The sequence below is a fragment of the Pseudopodoces humilis genome, chromosome 6 (assembly GCF_049639895.1).
Source record: "Pseudopodoces humilis isolate 2021_Gansu_Grassland_sample_001 chromosome 6, ASM4963989v1, whole genome shotgun sequence".
NCBI classification, from domain to species: Eukaryota; Metazoa; Chordata; class Aves; order Passeriformes; family Paridae; genus Pseudopodoces; species Pseudopodoces humilis.
In genome coordinates this window covers 25,981,044-25,996,279 of record NC_142205.1, presented here as the reverse complement: position 1 = coordinate 25,996,279, position 15,236 = coordinate 25,981,044, and the positions used below count along the sequence as shown (strand labels likewise).

The 15,236-nt window shown below is 41.8% G+C and overlaps 1 protein-coding gene across 8 annotated transcripts in view; it reads right to left on the bottom strand.

The window, feature by feature from the left end:
- The window catches only part of DCUN1D4 (defective in cullin neddylation 1 domain containing 4), a 37,756-nt gene extending 30,270 nt beyond the window's left edge, over positions 1 to 7,486 (bottom strand). For 2 of the 8 annotated variants that reach the window (XM_088056316.1, XM_088056314.1), the window contains exon 1: positions 7,335 to 7,466. Coding sequence is in view for 2 of the 8 variants with exons in the window: in XM_014262931.2 (XP_014118406.2) it covers positions 7,335 to 7,452 (118 nt within the window). In the remaining 6 variants the exon portion in view is untranslated. Of the gene's footprint in view, positions 1 to 6,985; positions 7,002 to 7,181; positions 7,199 to 7,334 lie in introns of those variants that run through there. The other 6 variants (XM_088056317.1, XM_088056318.1, XM_014262931.2 and 3 more) reach the window with 5 other exon arrangements.
- Positions 7,487 to 15,236: the final 7,750 nt, after the last annotated feature.

Sequence of the window (15,236 nt, the reverse complement as noted above, 5' to 3'; positions counted from 1 at the left end):
GTCAACCCTCAATTCAATATGAAGCAATGAGAAATAACAAAAGGAGGGGGGGACAAACAGGAATGAGGAAAACAGGGAACATAAAAGTCATTCTGAGGAGGGCCAGATTAATAGATAAGACTTGATTTGTTAACTGGCAGATCAGACTAAACTTTCTGGAATATGAATTTTACAGTTTCCCTTGTTGCTTAGCTTGAAATCTACGAACATAAGTCATTAGAGAAACCAGAAGTATCTAGAGGTAAGAAGCTGAGAACACTAAGCAAATATTTATTTATTCTAAACTAATATTAACTTTAGATAGCACTCTTAAAAATGTTTGAAAAATATTCTAAAATTACAAATATATATATAGGTATCACCGTTGAAACAAAACATCCCTAGGCACTTCAAAACATAGTTCATGCCAGTATGTTGTACATGTCCACTGGAAATATCCATACAATTTTAAGCTGCTGCTTCAGAAAGAGGTTACATAATTATGATTGACTTAGCAGGGTTATACACATATATTTTCCAGTTATTATACAAGAAATATCACACCATACACAGTATGAATATAGAGGACTGGAGTCCAATGTTTTCTTTCTTTCAAGGAGAAGCTTGCACAGTGTAGGGGTATTACCTAAAACTGAAAACAGGTTTCTTTCACAGTTATAAAAGCAAATGCAAGCAGCATCCATTAAATCAGCGAAGTTAAATTACAGTTCAAATTATTCTCTAAATTGGTCAGTGGGTCAATGTTTGCTTTATTTATTTTTCAAGAATAATACACAAAGTATCCTATGCCACTGTGAAAAAGCCTATTTTGAAAAAAAATTTTTTTTAGAAACAATATCCAAAAAATAACACCTCCCATGCTCAAATAATACTATCTGGGAAATTAGCAAAAATAGCACTGATCAACAGTGGTCAAGATGGCAAGTAGCTGGACAGCTAGCTGCAACTGTATTCTTCAGGAACACACTTTCTCCCTTCCACCTCCCAAACTTTCCACACATGCTTATGCAGCCTCCAAAATTATGCCTGCTGATCCCCTTGGTCAGCCCACTACACTTGGGATCTTATCCACAAAATAAATAAACAAACAAACCCTGCCGGCCCAGTGCTCTGAATCAGATCACCAAGGAGCTGCAAGACCAACTGAGTTAGAGGAAGAAACAGGAAAGGTCTTCTGAAGTGGGAGCACAACAATCTCTCATGGCAGCAGCAACGTGTTGTGTTAATCCACCCATCCATCCCAGCGCCACTAGGAGAGGAGCGATACATCACATGAAGCTACACACTCAACAGCCAGTTACATGAGCTTTACATGAATAAAGCCATCATGTGTGAAGCTGTTTTTCACCTGAAGACAAGAGTTTCAAAGCACATGAATTGGTCGGAATTTTTTTTTTCCTACAGAAACTGCAACCACCTCCGGGGTCCTCAGCACAGGAAAGACATGGACCTGCTGGAGCAAGGTCACAAAGGTAACTGGAGGAATGAAACACATCTCCTATGAAAAAAGGCTGAGAGCTAGGGTTGTTCAGTGGGGAAAACAAAAGACTCGAGAGAGATCGTTTAGCACTTTAAGTGCACTTAGAGTACTTTAAGGGGACTTTCAAGAAAGCTAGAGAGGGACCTTCCATAAGAGCACACAGTGACAGGACAAGGAGGAATGGCTTCAAACTGAGAGTAGGTTTAGATTAGATATTAATAAGAAATTCTTACTGTGAAGGTAAAAACCTTGGCAGAGGTTGCCCAAAGAAGCTGTGGATGCCCTAAGCCTGAAGTGTGATGCTGGATGGGGCTCTGAGCAACCTGGTCATGGTGGAAGGTATCCATGCCCATGGCAGGGGCATTGGAGCTAGATTATCTTTCAGGTCTATTCCAATTCAAGCCATTCTACGATTCTGACATACCACACAGTTTATTGACCTTGATTCAGAAGAAGGAAACCTGCTTCCTTTATAAATACTGAAAGATATGTGGAAAGCTTGCTATGACTTTAAGGGTGTATGTCAAACAAGCATACATATTTTGTTGATTTTTCATGCAGAAGGTAGCTGATCTTCAGTGAGGTCTGAAGCAATGAAAATTCCATATGGTATTAAATACTTTGCAGTAATTCAGAATGTAATGGCTAAAAAAAAAAAGAAAGAGTACCTGCCTGAACAAAATCTTTAACTTAGTTGCTGCTGTGGAAATTTAAAGCTTGGACAAAACAGGCTACAGGGTACAGTACAAGCTATTAAAAACCTAGTAAAAAATTAACAATAGTAGTAAACAAGAGATCAGCTGACTCCAAGTTTCCTTTAAAAGCTTCTCATTTTTTTAAGGAAATTGAAAACCTGTACAAAATCTCACTTTAACAGTAAGTCTAAAAATAGTTATCCTTAATAGATATGCTATATATACAAATTAAAATTTAAATAGAAAATAGCAGTAGTAATAACATAATAGTAATTCTTATTGCTGCTTAGATAACTGGTAAACTCAGAAAAAAAATAAGAGAAAACACACATCAGGCAAAATCATACCTAAAAATTAAAATAGCATGCTTAGGCTATTTAATTGCTTTCAAGTAATAGAGCTAGGAAAAAACTTGTAGTAGTACTGGCAGTAATAGTTTGAAGTTCTGTTGCCTTCATTAGCTTTAAATAAACTTTACTTGTTCAAAAAAGAGTAATTTGATATTCTATGAAATATACTATTTTATGTTCTGTAGTCTACTTACATAATTATATAATTATCCTAACAGCAATACAATTTATATTGATGAATTGATTAATAAACTTAGAAGTTCAGATCTGAAACCTACATTTGTTGAAAGCCTTCAACACTTACGTTCAGAAAGCAAAGTTTTTGTATTCATTACTAAATACAGAAGGCAAAAGAAAAACATACATCAGTCTTATTTACACAAAAACTTAACAACACATCTGAAGACTGAGAACCCCAAACTTCAGCACAGAGAAGAGCTGACTCTGAATTCCTGTTAAAGACAGGATTAAAAATCAATTTTCAATGTGTCTGTAGCTGTATCCCTGCAGGCCATGACATCCTATATCAGGGCCAACCTGGTAGAATCCTTTCCCCCAGTCCATCATGTGAAAACAAGTCTTGGGTCAAGGGAGGCAGAGAACAGGCTTGAAAAACAGGCTCTCTCTTGATTCGGTGTGGTCAAATAAAGGGCATGATTCAGAAAGTAAGGAAAAAAGAAGTGAATTCCAGCTTGGAAAGTAAGGACATGCAATTAGATGGGACGACCCAATCTATGTCGAGGAGCATCAGGACCTAGCCATTAAAGCTAAAGACACAACACTGCAGAATGTTTCTCCTGCCCACCTGCACACAGAACTGCACCAAGCTCAGAGCTACTGCTGACACTGGTGGTATCCAAAACCCACAGTTGCAAATTTGTGTACATTTTCCAAACACAACAGCCTAAAATGTTCTGAAGCAAAACACAGATTGACTTAAGCTAGTAAATAAAAAACCTTACAGAAAGCCCAAACCCAAGCAACAAAATATAGTAGGAGTTACTACACGCACTCTAAAATCATTTAAAGGTAAACATTCAGATTCAACTCTTAACATTTGGTATTACTGCTCAGAATGACTACTGCAACAAAATATCTTAAGATCGCTGCATGCTACATAGATAGGAAAAAATATAATTCTTTTTTGCTCCCACAGGAACAAAACTTTATTCTACCTAGGTGTTTCAGGAGTACCCTAATCTGAAGACTTGTTTACAAAAAGAGCCACAGCAGTTTAAAGTTAATTTACAATTTTAGAGCAATTTAAGCAGTGCAAAATTTGTGTAACTGCTACTTCAGTTTGAATACATTTCCGTTTACCTTAAATTGATTGAACTAATAAGAGCTAGGCTCATTCTCCTATACTAACACATAGGATAAAATACTCCACACAACTGGCTCATGGCAGGATTTGGGTTTGCTTGGGAAGGGATGATTCTGGTTGGGTGTTTGGTGCTATATAGCAAAGACCTAACACAAAGTGGGTTTCTGGTGCAAAACATCAGATTCTGTTGATGAAAAGTGTTCATCCAGTCTAACACTTATTCCACCATCAGATTAATTCACACAAGTGTCAGTGAGCTAGTTTTGCATCATTGGCTGCCTTGACCTGAGAGCTGTTTGCAAGCATTACTCTTAACTTCATGCTCAGTGTCATCTGGCATCCTACAAAGGCCATAAAGCTAATGCAAACTTTTTACCTTGTGCTCTAGCTAATTCAGCAGAAATGCAACCCTGTCAAACACACACTACTGGGGTATCCAGCACCATGCACATCTGGTATGCATCATGATGGAGCTGCAACAGCCTAGGAACAGCTATGCCAGTCAAAAGCATTACAGTCCCAGCTGCTTGCTTCTTCCTCCTTGCCAAAGTTTACTGACCCCACAGCTCTGCCAGCCATGGCCACTTCAGACAAGGAATCAGTTTAGACAACTTAAGTAAGAGCTAACCCAGGTACATTTATTTGACTGAGTGGATTAGAGAGTGCTCCTACAAACCACTTCACCAACAGAGCAATTGAAGCAGTAATCTACAGCTAATGAGCAATAATGAGCAGCTGCAGCAAACACAGTCCCACAGTCTACGCAGCCACACATCGGCATCAAGTGTGTGACACCAGTCAGTTCCCCAGGACAAGCTAAAGCCTTGTAGCTCTAACTATATATATATATGTATCTATCTATGTATATAACCATCTATATACACATAATTTTACATTTAAATACACATGCTCCTCATGAATGAGCTGTTAGTGTTTCTATCTCTTTCTGAGCCAAAAGTAATAACTCTGTTTAACGTCAGATCATGATTCTAAATAAATCAATTTAATTGGACACTACAACAAAAATGCTGGCACATTTAAATTAAGGGTTCTGCTTCAAGCCTCTGTTAGTAGTCTTACTTACTGTATAAGAAATAACCACACTATTAAATGCTCTAATATTTAAATTGCATACAAGAGTTGAACACTTTCACAGGATGTACTGTACTTCCTAGTGCTATGCCTTTTGGCAAGCACAAGACAGACAAATTAAGCAAGTTATCTTCTTCTGCTTGAAGACACAAACAAAACTAGGAACCAATGCTTTGAGAAAACCCAGTCTTTGCTTTCAGTACCTGCAAAGAAAGTGTGGGAGGAGGGAAATTAAAGAAAACACAGGATTAATAATTCACTAAGAGCACAAAAAGTACTCAGACAAAAATAAATTTAAATTAAGTGCTGCAATTACACAAATAAGAGTTCACCCTGTTAAAACAGAATGAAGAAAAGCAGTAAGAAAACATTTTACCTGCCTAATTCAACCTACTGCATGGTCTTGTACAGAGAAGCTTCTCCAATTACAGCTGCAAGAAACTTTTAAGCAAACATCTTCAAAAGAAAAAAGGAAAGTTGATTTCCTCGTATAATGTGAAAAATGTGTATTCAGAAAATAAAACTGAGACTGAACAAAAATGTATTAATGGAGTTTGTATCATAAGAACAGATTAGGATCTAAGAACAATCAAAAAGGTGGTTCAAAATAAATCTTCAGTCTATCATAGAGACTACCATAACCCAGCTTCTGTATGGGCAAAGCTATGCTATAAACACTTCTTGCTTCAAGCATTTAGATCAATGGAAAAAAACCTACCACTACGAAGCTACAGATAATGAAATTAGCTAATTTAGGGAAACATAGGTATTTAAAATAACACACATTAAAGCAAAAAAAAATAAAAAAATAAAAAATTGAGGTGTAAGATTTGATCACTCCACAGCACATTTTTAATGAAAAGCCGGTAACACCGAATGCTGAGGAAGAATACTCTTCCTATTTTCTGCAGACAAGTTAAAATTCTTGAAAAAATTTAAATCACTATGTAGTCTGAACATCCTACAAGAGGAAGCCTTAGAATATTTGTAACTGTAACTCACACGTGTATATAATGAGGACCTGCATTTTTTTTTGGACAGGGCACATGACAAAAGACACTGAACAGAAGGCATGTTCTAGAATAATTACCCTTCCATTTCAAATATGAGGCAATTATTTCTGCTTTAATGGCAGCATTTACCACCGACACATAATGATCCCTAAATGTAAAGGTAAAATAAACCAGAACCACTAAAAAATTATATAATCTTATGAGTTAGAGCCTTCACCAGGCTGCCCCTCTACGACATCTCATTTGGAGAGACACATAAGGATTCAAGAAAATCCAGGCATTATGCAGCACTTCTTCCCACCATTGCTTTCAGGACTTTGTCCAAAAGTGAGACCATCATTAATTAACGCACGACCAAAGCATCAATTTTCATTATCTTTCCCACAAGCAAGTTCTACAGTAATAAGGCATCTCAGAGCTGCAGCTCCTTTCGTAGTGAGAACACGTCCCTGGGAGACTTCACAGGGACGTCGCTGTGGCAGGACAGCTTTGTGCCCGGGACGACAGCCTGGTCTCTCCAGAGGATGCAGACGGTACCTATCTCTGAACCCCGGCCATCCCACGGCCACGCAGAGGTATGACCCCCCACGCCATGCAACCCATCTACAGCAGGCGGTGCCTGCTGCTCGGAACGCAGAGAAACTACTGCGGAGACAAAGCCCTCGCTACGCTCCTCCAAAACAGGCGGCGCGGTGCCCCCGCGCTCCCCAGGGCGGGCGGGTCCGGCCGAGGGTCCGCGGGGCGGGGGCGGCACACCGAGTCGCCGCACGGCCTGCTGGGATTTGTAGTCCGCCACGCCACCTCCCGCTACCCCGTTGCGTGGGGCCGCAGCCGCAGGGACTCCACCTCCCACCATGCGCCGCGGCTCCAGTCCCCCGCGCAAGCAACCCGGTTCTCCCGCACCGACCCGGCGGAACCCGCTGAATTCACCACCTCCCGTCTTCCCCTACACACGCAGCTCCTCAGCCCGCGCTCCCCTCGGCAGTCCCGGCTCTCTCACAGCCGGCCACGAGGGCCGGTCGGAGCCTCACCCGCTCGCCGGCTGGGTCGGGCAAACTGCGTCACACCCTCCGAGCGCCCCTGGCCCTCTCCGGTGCGGCTGCTCCCGCCTGCTCCCGCCCCCGCCCCCCGGGGGAGTGCGCCGAGGGCCGCGGGGCTCCCGCTGTCCCCGCGGGGGCTCCACCGCCACGCACGCACACACCGCCCCGCTCCGCGGCGGTCCCGCACCCGCGGGCCTGAACGCTTCCCCAGCATCGGGAGTCCCGGTGGCGCGTTCGGCCAAGCCTCACGGTTCAGAGGCAAGAGAAACCGCCCCCAGCCGGGCGGTTCTTTCGGCCAAGCAGCGGGGCGGGCGGCGGGCCCGGCCTCGGCGCTACTCACTGACAGCGGCGGCATCCGAGTGCATTTTCGTGCAGCGCTGCACACGCCGCCGGCCCGGCCCGGCTCCTGCCCTGCTCCCAATCCAGAGCCTGGGCACGGACACCCCCGCTCCGCCCATTGCCCGCGCCCATTGGTTCGGGCTGCCGGGGGACGCGGCGAGTTCCGCCCTCTTACTGGGTGACGCTCCTGCCACTCTGCCCCCGCCTGCCCCGCACCACCGCCCCGGCCTCCCACTGGACAGAAGGCTGAGGCGGCCGCGCCTCCCTCCGCTCTGACTGGGCTCTGGCGCTGCCACTTTTTCCCGGCCTTTAAAGCGCGTGCAAAGAACACCACTTTGTGTCACCCGCGGCGCTGATTGGCTATGGGGGACCAATGGCCACGCCCACATACCGATACGATTGGCTGATCTTGGAAGGGGCGTGACCTCAGGGCTGCCCCGCCCTTCAGGGGCTGCAGGCGGGGAGTGCCCGGGCCGAGGTGGGGGGGGCTGGACTGCGGCAGTTTTTTGTTGCTCCGTGATCCTCGCACGGTGTGGCGAAAACACCGGCTAGTCTAGGAAGATTTCCTTATTTCTTCCATCTCCCTCTTCCAAAGGAGAATAAATGGCAAGCTGCCACCGCCAGCCGAACGCACACAAGTGTCAGGTCAATGATACAGCAGCGGCAGGATGGGCGGTGGGCAAAGCTGGGGCCAAGAGTGCTCCTTGCGGGACCATGACAGCGGCTCATGCCCCTAGGTATTGTTCTCGATCCTGGAAATCTAGCGCGTGGAGCCAGCCTCCTTTCCCTCTCCTTGCACAAAGAGGTCGCCATCCCTGAGCCGGGGGAGGAAGACAGCCTGCAGGTCATTGCTGCTTAGCATGCGAGCTCGGCATCCCGTGTCGTTGCAGGGATAAATGCCGTCCCTGGCAGTACCCGGTCCTGAAACACAGATGCGAGGAGACTGCTAGAGCAGCGTCTTTGCACAATCGAGAATTATAAAGACAGAACTGAGTCATGGAAAAAACCCTTCCGCTAAGAGGTTAAGTTAAAAGAAAGTCAAGGACTATGAAGCTGAGTGCCAGAAGTAGTGAAGTAGTGCCAGATTTAAGGTAAATGTGTCCCTTTGGAGTAATGCATTAATATACAGTCCTGAATTAACTGATCACAGGCCTATTTGTGTTTCTTTGGGTTTTTTTGTAAGCTTTGCCTTGCTCAGTGAGTCAGAATGTGCAAGTGCAGATGATTTATTTTGCTTATGTTTTCCACTGCCTGATTTAAAAAGAGGATGGAGTCCACAAGGAAATTAATCCACTTTTCAAAAGTCATGTACTAAAACCCACATCAGAGCAATGAAAGCATGCATTATTTGAAATTCTTACTTACTAACTCGTTGAAATTATTCCTATAGAACTTCCTGCCTCTATCTCAGGATATTTTCACCATCTTTTCTTTAGCTCAGCTGGTTGGTGTTAATAACACTATGGCTGGAGTTCAGTCTCTGTATGAACCATTTACTTGAGACCTGGACTCAGTGATCCTTGTGGGCCCCTTCCAATTCAGAATATTCTATGATTCAATGAAACCTCTGCAAAAAAATAATAATTATAAAGCAATGCAAGTATTAAGCTAGGTTTCACTTCTTTGGTAGTTCTATAACCTCCCACATACCAGACATTCATATTAGTATGTGTAATCCCAAGTTCTTATACCCAATAGGGGCACCAATGAGTAGCAGTTCATCTGATCTAATTCTGGTTTAAGAGGAACAATTCCTTTAGGGGTGTCTGTTTGTTCACTTGACCATAAAAAGCATGCAGGCTGCTAGTTCAGAATAAAAATGTATTCAAAAAGAAAACTTCTTCCATGCCTTACAAAGTTGTAAATTGATACAGATATAAAGAAAGGTGCCACAGAAAAACCCTTTTTGGTTATATTTGAAGACAGAAAAGTTTATACTTTCCCCCCTTTTATATTAGTCTAAAATTAAAGATGCTACTTGGCCTTAAAAATATTTCCTTAGACTACAGCTTCTGTAACTACTTCCATTATAAATTCTAAAGCAAATAGGTTTAACAAGCAAAACTTCAATATATTTTTGAATGCACAATCCCTGACCCTTAAAAATGAGATCTGCAAAGAAATCCCACAGGGAAACATAAAATAAACTTTGTTTTCTTAGCTTCTGCCTGCTAAACAGGGGATTCATGCATCAGCCAGAAAAGGCGTGCCCCACAAGAACAAGATCCATTAAAATAGGCACCTTCAGTCCAACCTCAAGAAGTTATAAATTATCCTCTTTGTTACCAACAGCTGTAAACCACTATGGAGGTCTCCAAGCCAGCAGATGCTACAAAATCAGGCCTGTATTTCCTTTCTGAAGCCTGAGTTTATAAAATGCAGAAATGCTTCATTTTACATAGAGCAGATCAATCAGGTCATGGCTGATCAATCATTGTATTGAGTCACTTGGCAAGGTTCTGATAGCAGAAGGACTACAGAAGCGGCTTCTGTGAGAAGCTGCTAGAAACTTCCCCCGTGTCTGACAGAGCCAAGGCCAGACAACTCCAAGACAGACAAATCAGTGATGGGGTAATGCCTCTGTGGTAACATATTTAAGAAGCAAAAAAAGTTAAGGCAAAGATGTAACTGTGGCCAGAGAAGTGAGAGGAGTGAGAATACATGAGAGAAACAGCTCTGCAGACACCAGGGTCAGTAAAGGAAGGGGAGGAGGTGCTTCAGGTGGTAGAACTGATATTCCCCTGCAGGCTGTAGTGGAGCTCCATAGGGTTGTCATAATCCACCTACATAGCCTGTGGAGAATCCCACACTGCAGCAGGTGGATGCCCAAAATAAAGGTGTGGCCCCATGGAAAGCCCACACTGGAGCAGGATCCTGATAGGACTTGTGACCCTGTGGGAGATCCAGGCTGGAGAAGCCTGTTTCTGAAGGACTGCACCCCATGGAAGAGTGACCCACACTGGAGCAGTTCATGAAGAACTGCAGTTCATGAGAAGAACTTGGGCTGGAGTACTTTGAGTAGGACTGTATCGCATGGGAGGGACCCCACACTGCAGCAGCTGAAGGACTCCTCTCCCTGAGGAGGAAGCACAGGAGAAACAACATGTGATAAACTGACCATAATCCCCATTCCCCATCTCCCTGAGCCACTGTGTGGGAGGAGCAGAAAATTTAGAATAAAGTTAAGCCCAGAAAGAAGGGAGGGGCAGGAGAAAGGTGCTCCTAAGATTTGTTTTATTTCTCATTGTCCTGCTCTGATTTTGATTAGCAAAAAATTCAATTAATTTCTCCGAGTCAAGTCTGTTCTGCCAATAATACTAACTGAGTGATCTCTCCCCGTTCTTATCTCAATCCACAAGTCATCCACTATATTTTCTCTCCCCTGTCCAGTTGCACAGGGGAGTGATAGAGTGACTGTGGTGGGCATCTGGCATCTAGCCAGGGTGGAACCACCACATGGACAGAGACAGCTTAAGCAGTTCTACCATTAGCGTCTTAATACTAACCCTCCTGGCATCCTTTCTTTTGTGCCAATGCAATCACTTGGACAGCTAAATAGCAAGGTAGGTGAAAGAGCAAGGCTGTCCTCAATGCTCTCAAAAAACAAAAAATCCCAAAACAAAACTCCCCTCAACACTTCATTTAGTTTTGTTTATTTGTTTGTTTTCCCGGCCAGCTGAATATCCAGATCTGGCTTACTACACATATGTGCAAGTGCTTCCATCAATGCACAGGAAAGGAATAACAAACCATGGAAGTGGAGAGTGGCAGCAAATGCATCTGCCACTTTACACACTGTTAGAGCAAACTTGAAACTGCAGACATTTTTTTCTTTTTTCTGAAGACTGCCATTCTTTGGATTTTTTAATGTTTGCATTGTTTTTTTAATTGATAGCTAAAATGGCAATCACATAAAAAAAATTTAATTGTGGACTGTGAAAAATACTTGATAAGATGAGAAAGAGGAGCCATTTACTCAGTTATATCTTCTTCACTATCAGGAAACAGTGCAGATGCATCTTTGAGAAAGAAATTCCAAAAGGAATATCAGACTCCAGATTGCTAAAGCCATTGTATCTGTTGAATACTTTTATTCACGTTGCTTTGCTTAGAAACAAGCTTGAAAGTTAATTTTAAGCACTGGAATCACAAGCTATGATGTGTTTTACAAGTTAGAGGGGGAAGAGAATTGTATTGAAAAGAAAAACATTACAAAGAAAATTGCCGAACATTTAGAAAGCAGATAAAACAGCAACAAAGCACAGTGCAGGGTATTGTAAGAAAATAAACAAAGTACCTACAAGAGGACCAGCAATCATAGTTCCAAACCACTTGCAGATATGAAAAGGTAACTGATACCCAAGTCAACACAGCTTTGTGTAATGCTTCTGGAAAAGAATTTTCATCCTCAGAGTTACAATGAAAAAGCTTAACACCTGTGAGTTACTCCTGCTTGGTATCAGCAAACTGTACTAATTATTACTAATTGAGGACCTCAAGTGGCAGAAAGCAGCAGCTGCAGATTATACAAACTCCTTGAAAGCACTACTCATTAAACAGTTCAGCTCGTTTTAATATCCCAGTCCTATGCACCCATACTATGTTCCCTGTTAAAGTGGAAAGGCCTGTTCTCTAACTTGTTCCATGTTACTTTGGCCCCAAAGGTCCTTCAGTAATGTCCTGAAAACAAATGTCATCTTACATACACGAGAAAAGTCATATTTTAGGGCAGTTCATACTTAAATTCTTACACTCCAGTTATCGTTTTCTTTCAGCTTCAGTTTAATATTTTACGTTCTCTTCATTCATCATGAGGCAACTCCAAGCAGCCAAGCTTGAGAGCAGGTAAGAATTTCTTCCTGAGCCCTGGGGGTACATCAAAACAGCCAGCAACTCTGTCTGGGGCCACAAAGCTCCCTCACTATCAGCAGAGGACTGTGAACATTCTCAATGTTCTGTTTCAGTGAGACAGGTGGGAACTGGCTGCCTGTAAACTTAAGCTGCAACAGCTTGTTTCAATAACATCAACTCTGGTTCAAAACCAAAGGGTGTGTCCAACTCTTGCTCAGCTTGCAGCTGCAACACTGTTTTTGACAATGGGAAATAGAAATTTCAGGATTTTCTTAGCCCAAGGTTTGAACTGGAGCTCCCAGGTTTTGGACTGCTCTGTAACAACAGTCACAGAGTCACTGTGCCTGAGTCAAGACAGGAACATATCTGTAAGAGGAGACTGGAGTCTCCACCCTGCTAAAGAATCCAGCACAATTACTCTCAGAAGTTGCTCTCATATAGGTTACCTGGAGTTCTTTCTTATTCCAAGATACACACTGGTAGGCCCCTGGTGTACTGCTGTCTCTTCCTGTACATTCCTACTAACTTCAACTGACCTGCACAGAATTTCAGAGGATTTGATTTGGAGTACAACAGAATACATACTGTTTTTAGAAGTCAGATTTATGTAATCTAGACATTTTACCACAAGCAAAAGTTCAAACCTTTAGTAAATACTGCTTATTTTATACATTTTTTTCTTTGCATGCCGTCTCTGAATGCATAAAGATATCCACAAACTTTTTCTTTCATAACATACTTTCTTATGAAAGCTGAGATGAAGAGAGTATGACTAGAAAACTAAAAGATTAGTCACACACCCCTGCAAGCAGGACCTGTTCTAGCACATTTCTGTCATAGCTGGAAACAGTGATTGTGACTTAGATATATAATGCACATTTTTCTAAACTGCTGAGATACAAGGGATTAGATAAGTGTGTAGATATAAGGACAAATAAAATTTAGTTTTAGCTTCCCCATTCTAACCACAGTAGTAGAATAAGTGTACAAACAGTTTGTGGTCATGTTTTTTCTTAATCATTCTGATAAAATAGTGCAAATGTCAACAAATATTAACTACCAATTACATACATTAAACTACACAAGCTACTTAGAAGAAGAGAATATTCAAACTTTAGATTTTTTCACTACATGTGGTCAACGTGAACCTTCCTAATGGGGTGAGCATCCTGTAAAAAATCCATCAAAATATGCTCAGAGACTCTGAAGATTACATATAGATATGATTTGTAATCTGATCTGTTATGCAAGTCATGTTACGGTGTCTGGCTTCTTGAAAAATATCTCCATTCTATTTTTTAATTGTTAAAAAATCAGGAGTTTTCTAGATTTTTGTACTTATACGTAGCATTTCTTGCATTTCACATTAACAAACTGCTCACATTACAAGGTATTTGCAAAGCCAGCCTGTGGAGAATGTTAAGTAATGTGGCAAGATAATGTTATGTGTTCTACAGACTATGAAAAGGCAAACCTGTGGCTGGACGTGGCTAGCTCTGCATCAGAGCTAGCATGAGAGCATGCTGAAAATAAACGAGGATGCTCAGAACACTGTGCAACGCTGGTGCCAGTGCCAGCTGCTTTTGCAAGCTGGGAGGAAGAAGAGACAAGGGCTACTGGTGTTTGCAGAAAACTGCAGTAAAAGAACAAAGAAAGTAATTTGTATCAGTCCACAACATAATTTATCCTGTCTTGCTGGAGAGTCACACAAAGAATAAGTTCAGAGGGCTTGTAAAGACACACAGACCATAGGTGAAAAATTATTTCAGCAATAGCTGGTTGTCAGTTACATCTGAGATAATGAATAAATAACCACTGAGACTTTTAAATGCCTTTCAGATATCCTCTGTCCACAAAGACCAGTGATCAGTTTCACCCTCAGAAACACAGCTCTAAAAACCAGGGAGCAAAATGATAGGTGACCAGAATAAAGTGACAAGTGTGGTACTGGCAGCAATTACCTGACTCCGCAGAACAAGAAACCCTGGGTGGTAAAACCGCATCCTGTATTTGCCTACATAGAGAAACAATAAAATTGAGTACAGTCAAGCTGTTCTTAAAAGTATATGGCAAAGACTTAGAGGGAAAAAAAAAATCCAGCCTCTTTCCTGCAACATATCCTATTCCTTATAGTTATGTTATGCTTAGATATTACTGGAATAACACACAGTATTAAATACCAACATCACAAATGTGGTTTCCAAATTGAATGCATCACTTAATTTACCTAACATGTTTCTCACAAGCAGGAAACATCCTTTGGACAACACTGAAGATGTCCTCATTGTTAAAGGGAAGCTCTGCACATATACTGAAGGACCAGGAGCTAAATATAAAACCCATTGCCACGAGACCCTGAGAAGACAACATTTTACACAGTGTCACATCTTTTTCTTTTCTCTTCTTTTTTTTTTTTTTTCTTTATTATGGTTCATTTTAAGTAAAAGTTACATCCAACTTTTCTCCCTTCTCAGAAACCTCGTTATGTTGAGCATGATTGTTTTCAATTCTTTGTCAGTGTGTTCATGTATCTCATAACCATCCTTATTCAGAGGTACTCTCCCTTTTGTAAAAACATTGAAGTGTCTAATATCCATATATGTCTAATATATTTATTCTAATAAAATGAAGTCTATTAAAGTCACCTCTTTTTCTCCTGTATTATGAACATCAAATTGTTGTAAAAGTCATTTAAGAATAAAACGTAGAATAGCAGCAGATGTAAATACTGTTTGAGTTGAAAATGTTCACACTTTAAACACATACTTACTGCATCTCTCCCAATTTAAAAATACACCAGTTCCATTCCTATTTTGAAAAACATAAGGCCGAGATTTTTATTGCAATAGCACTCTGATACTTGATACCTCCACAAAAGCAGAAGAAGTTGTTGCCACAGCAAGTTCCCACCCTTGCTTTGTTGCATACAAAGCAGGTATCTGGCCAAGGTAGATACCAGTTTACGAAAATGCATGCATCTTCCCTCCCTCATAGTGATGGCAGCTCATTGAAGAAGAAAGGCAGCAGCTACATAGACATTCACAGTGTTGTG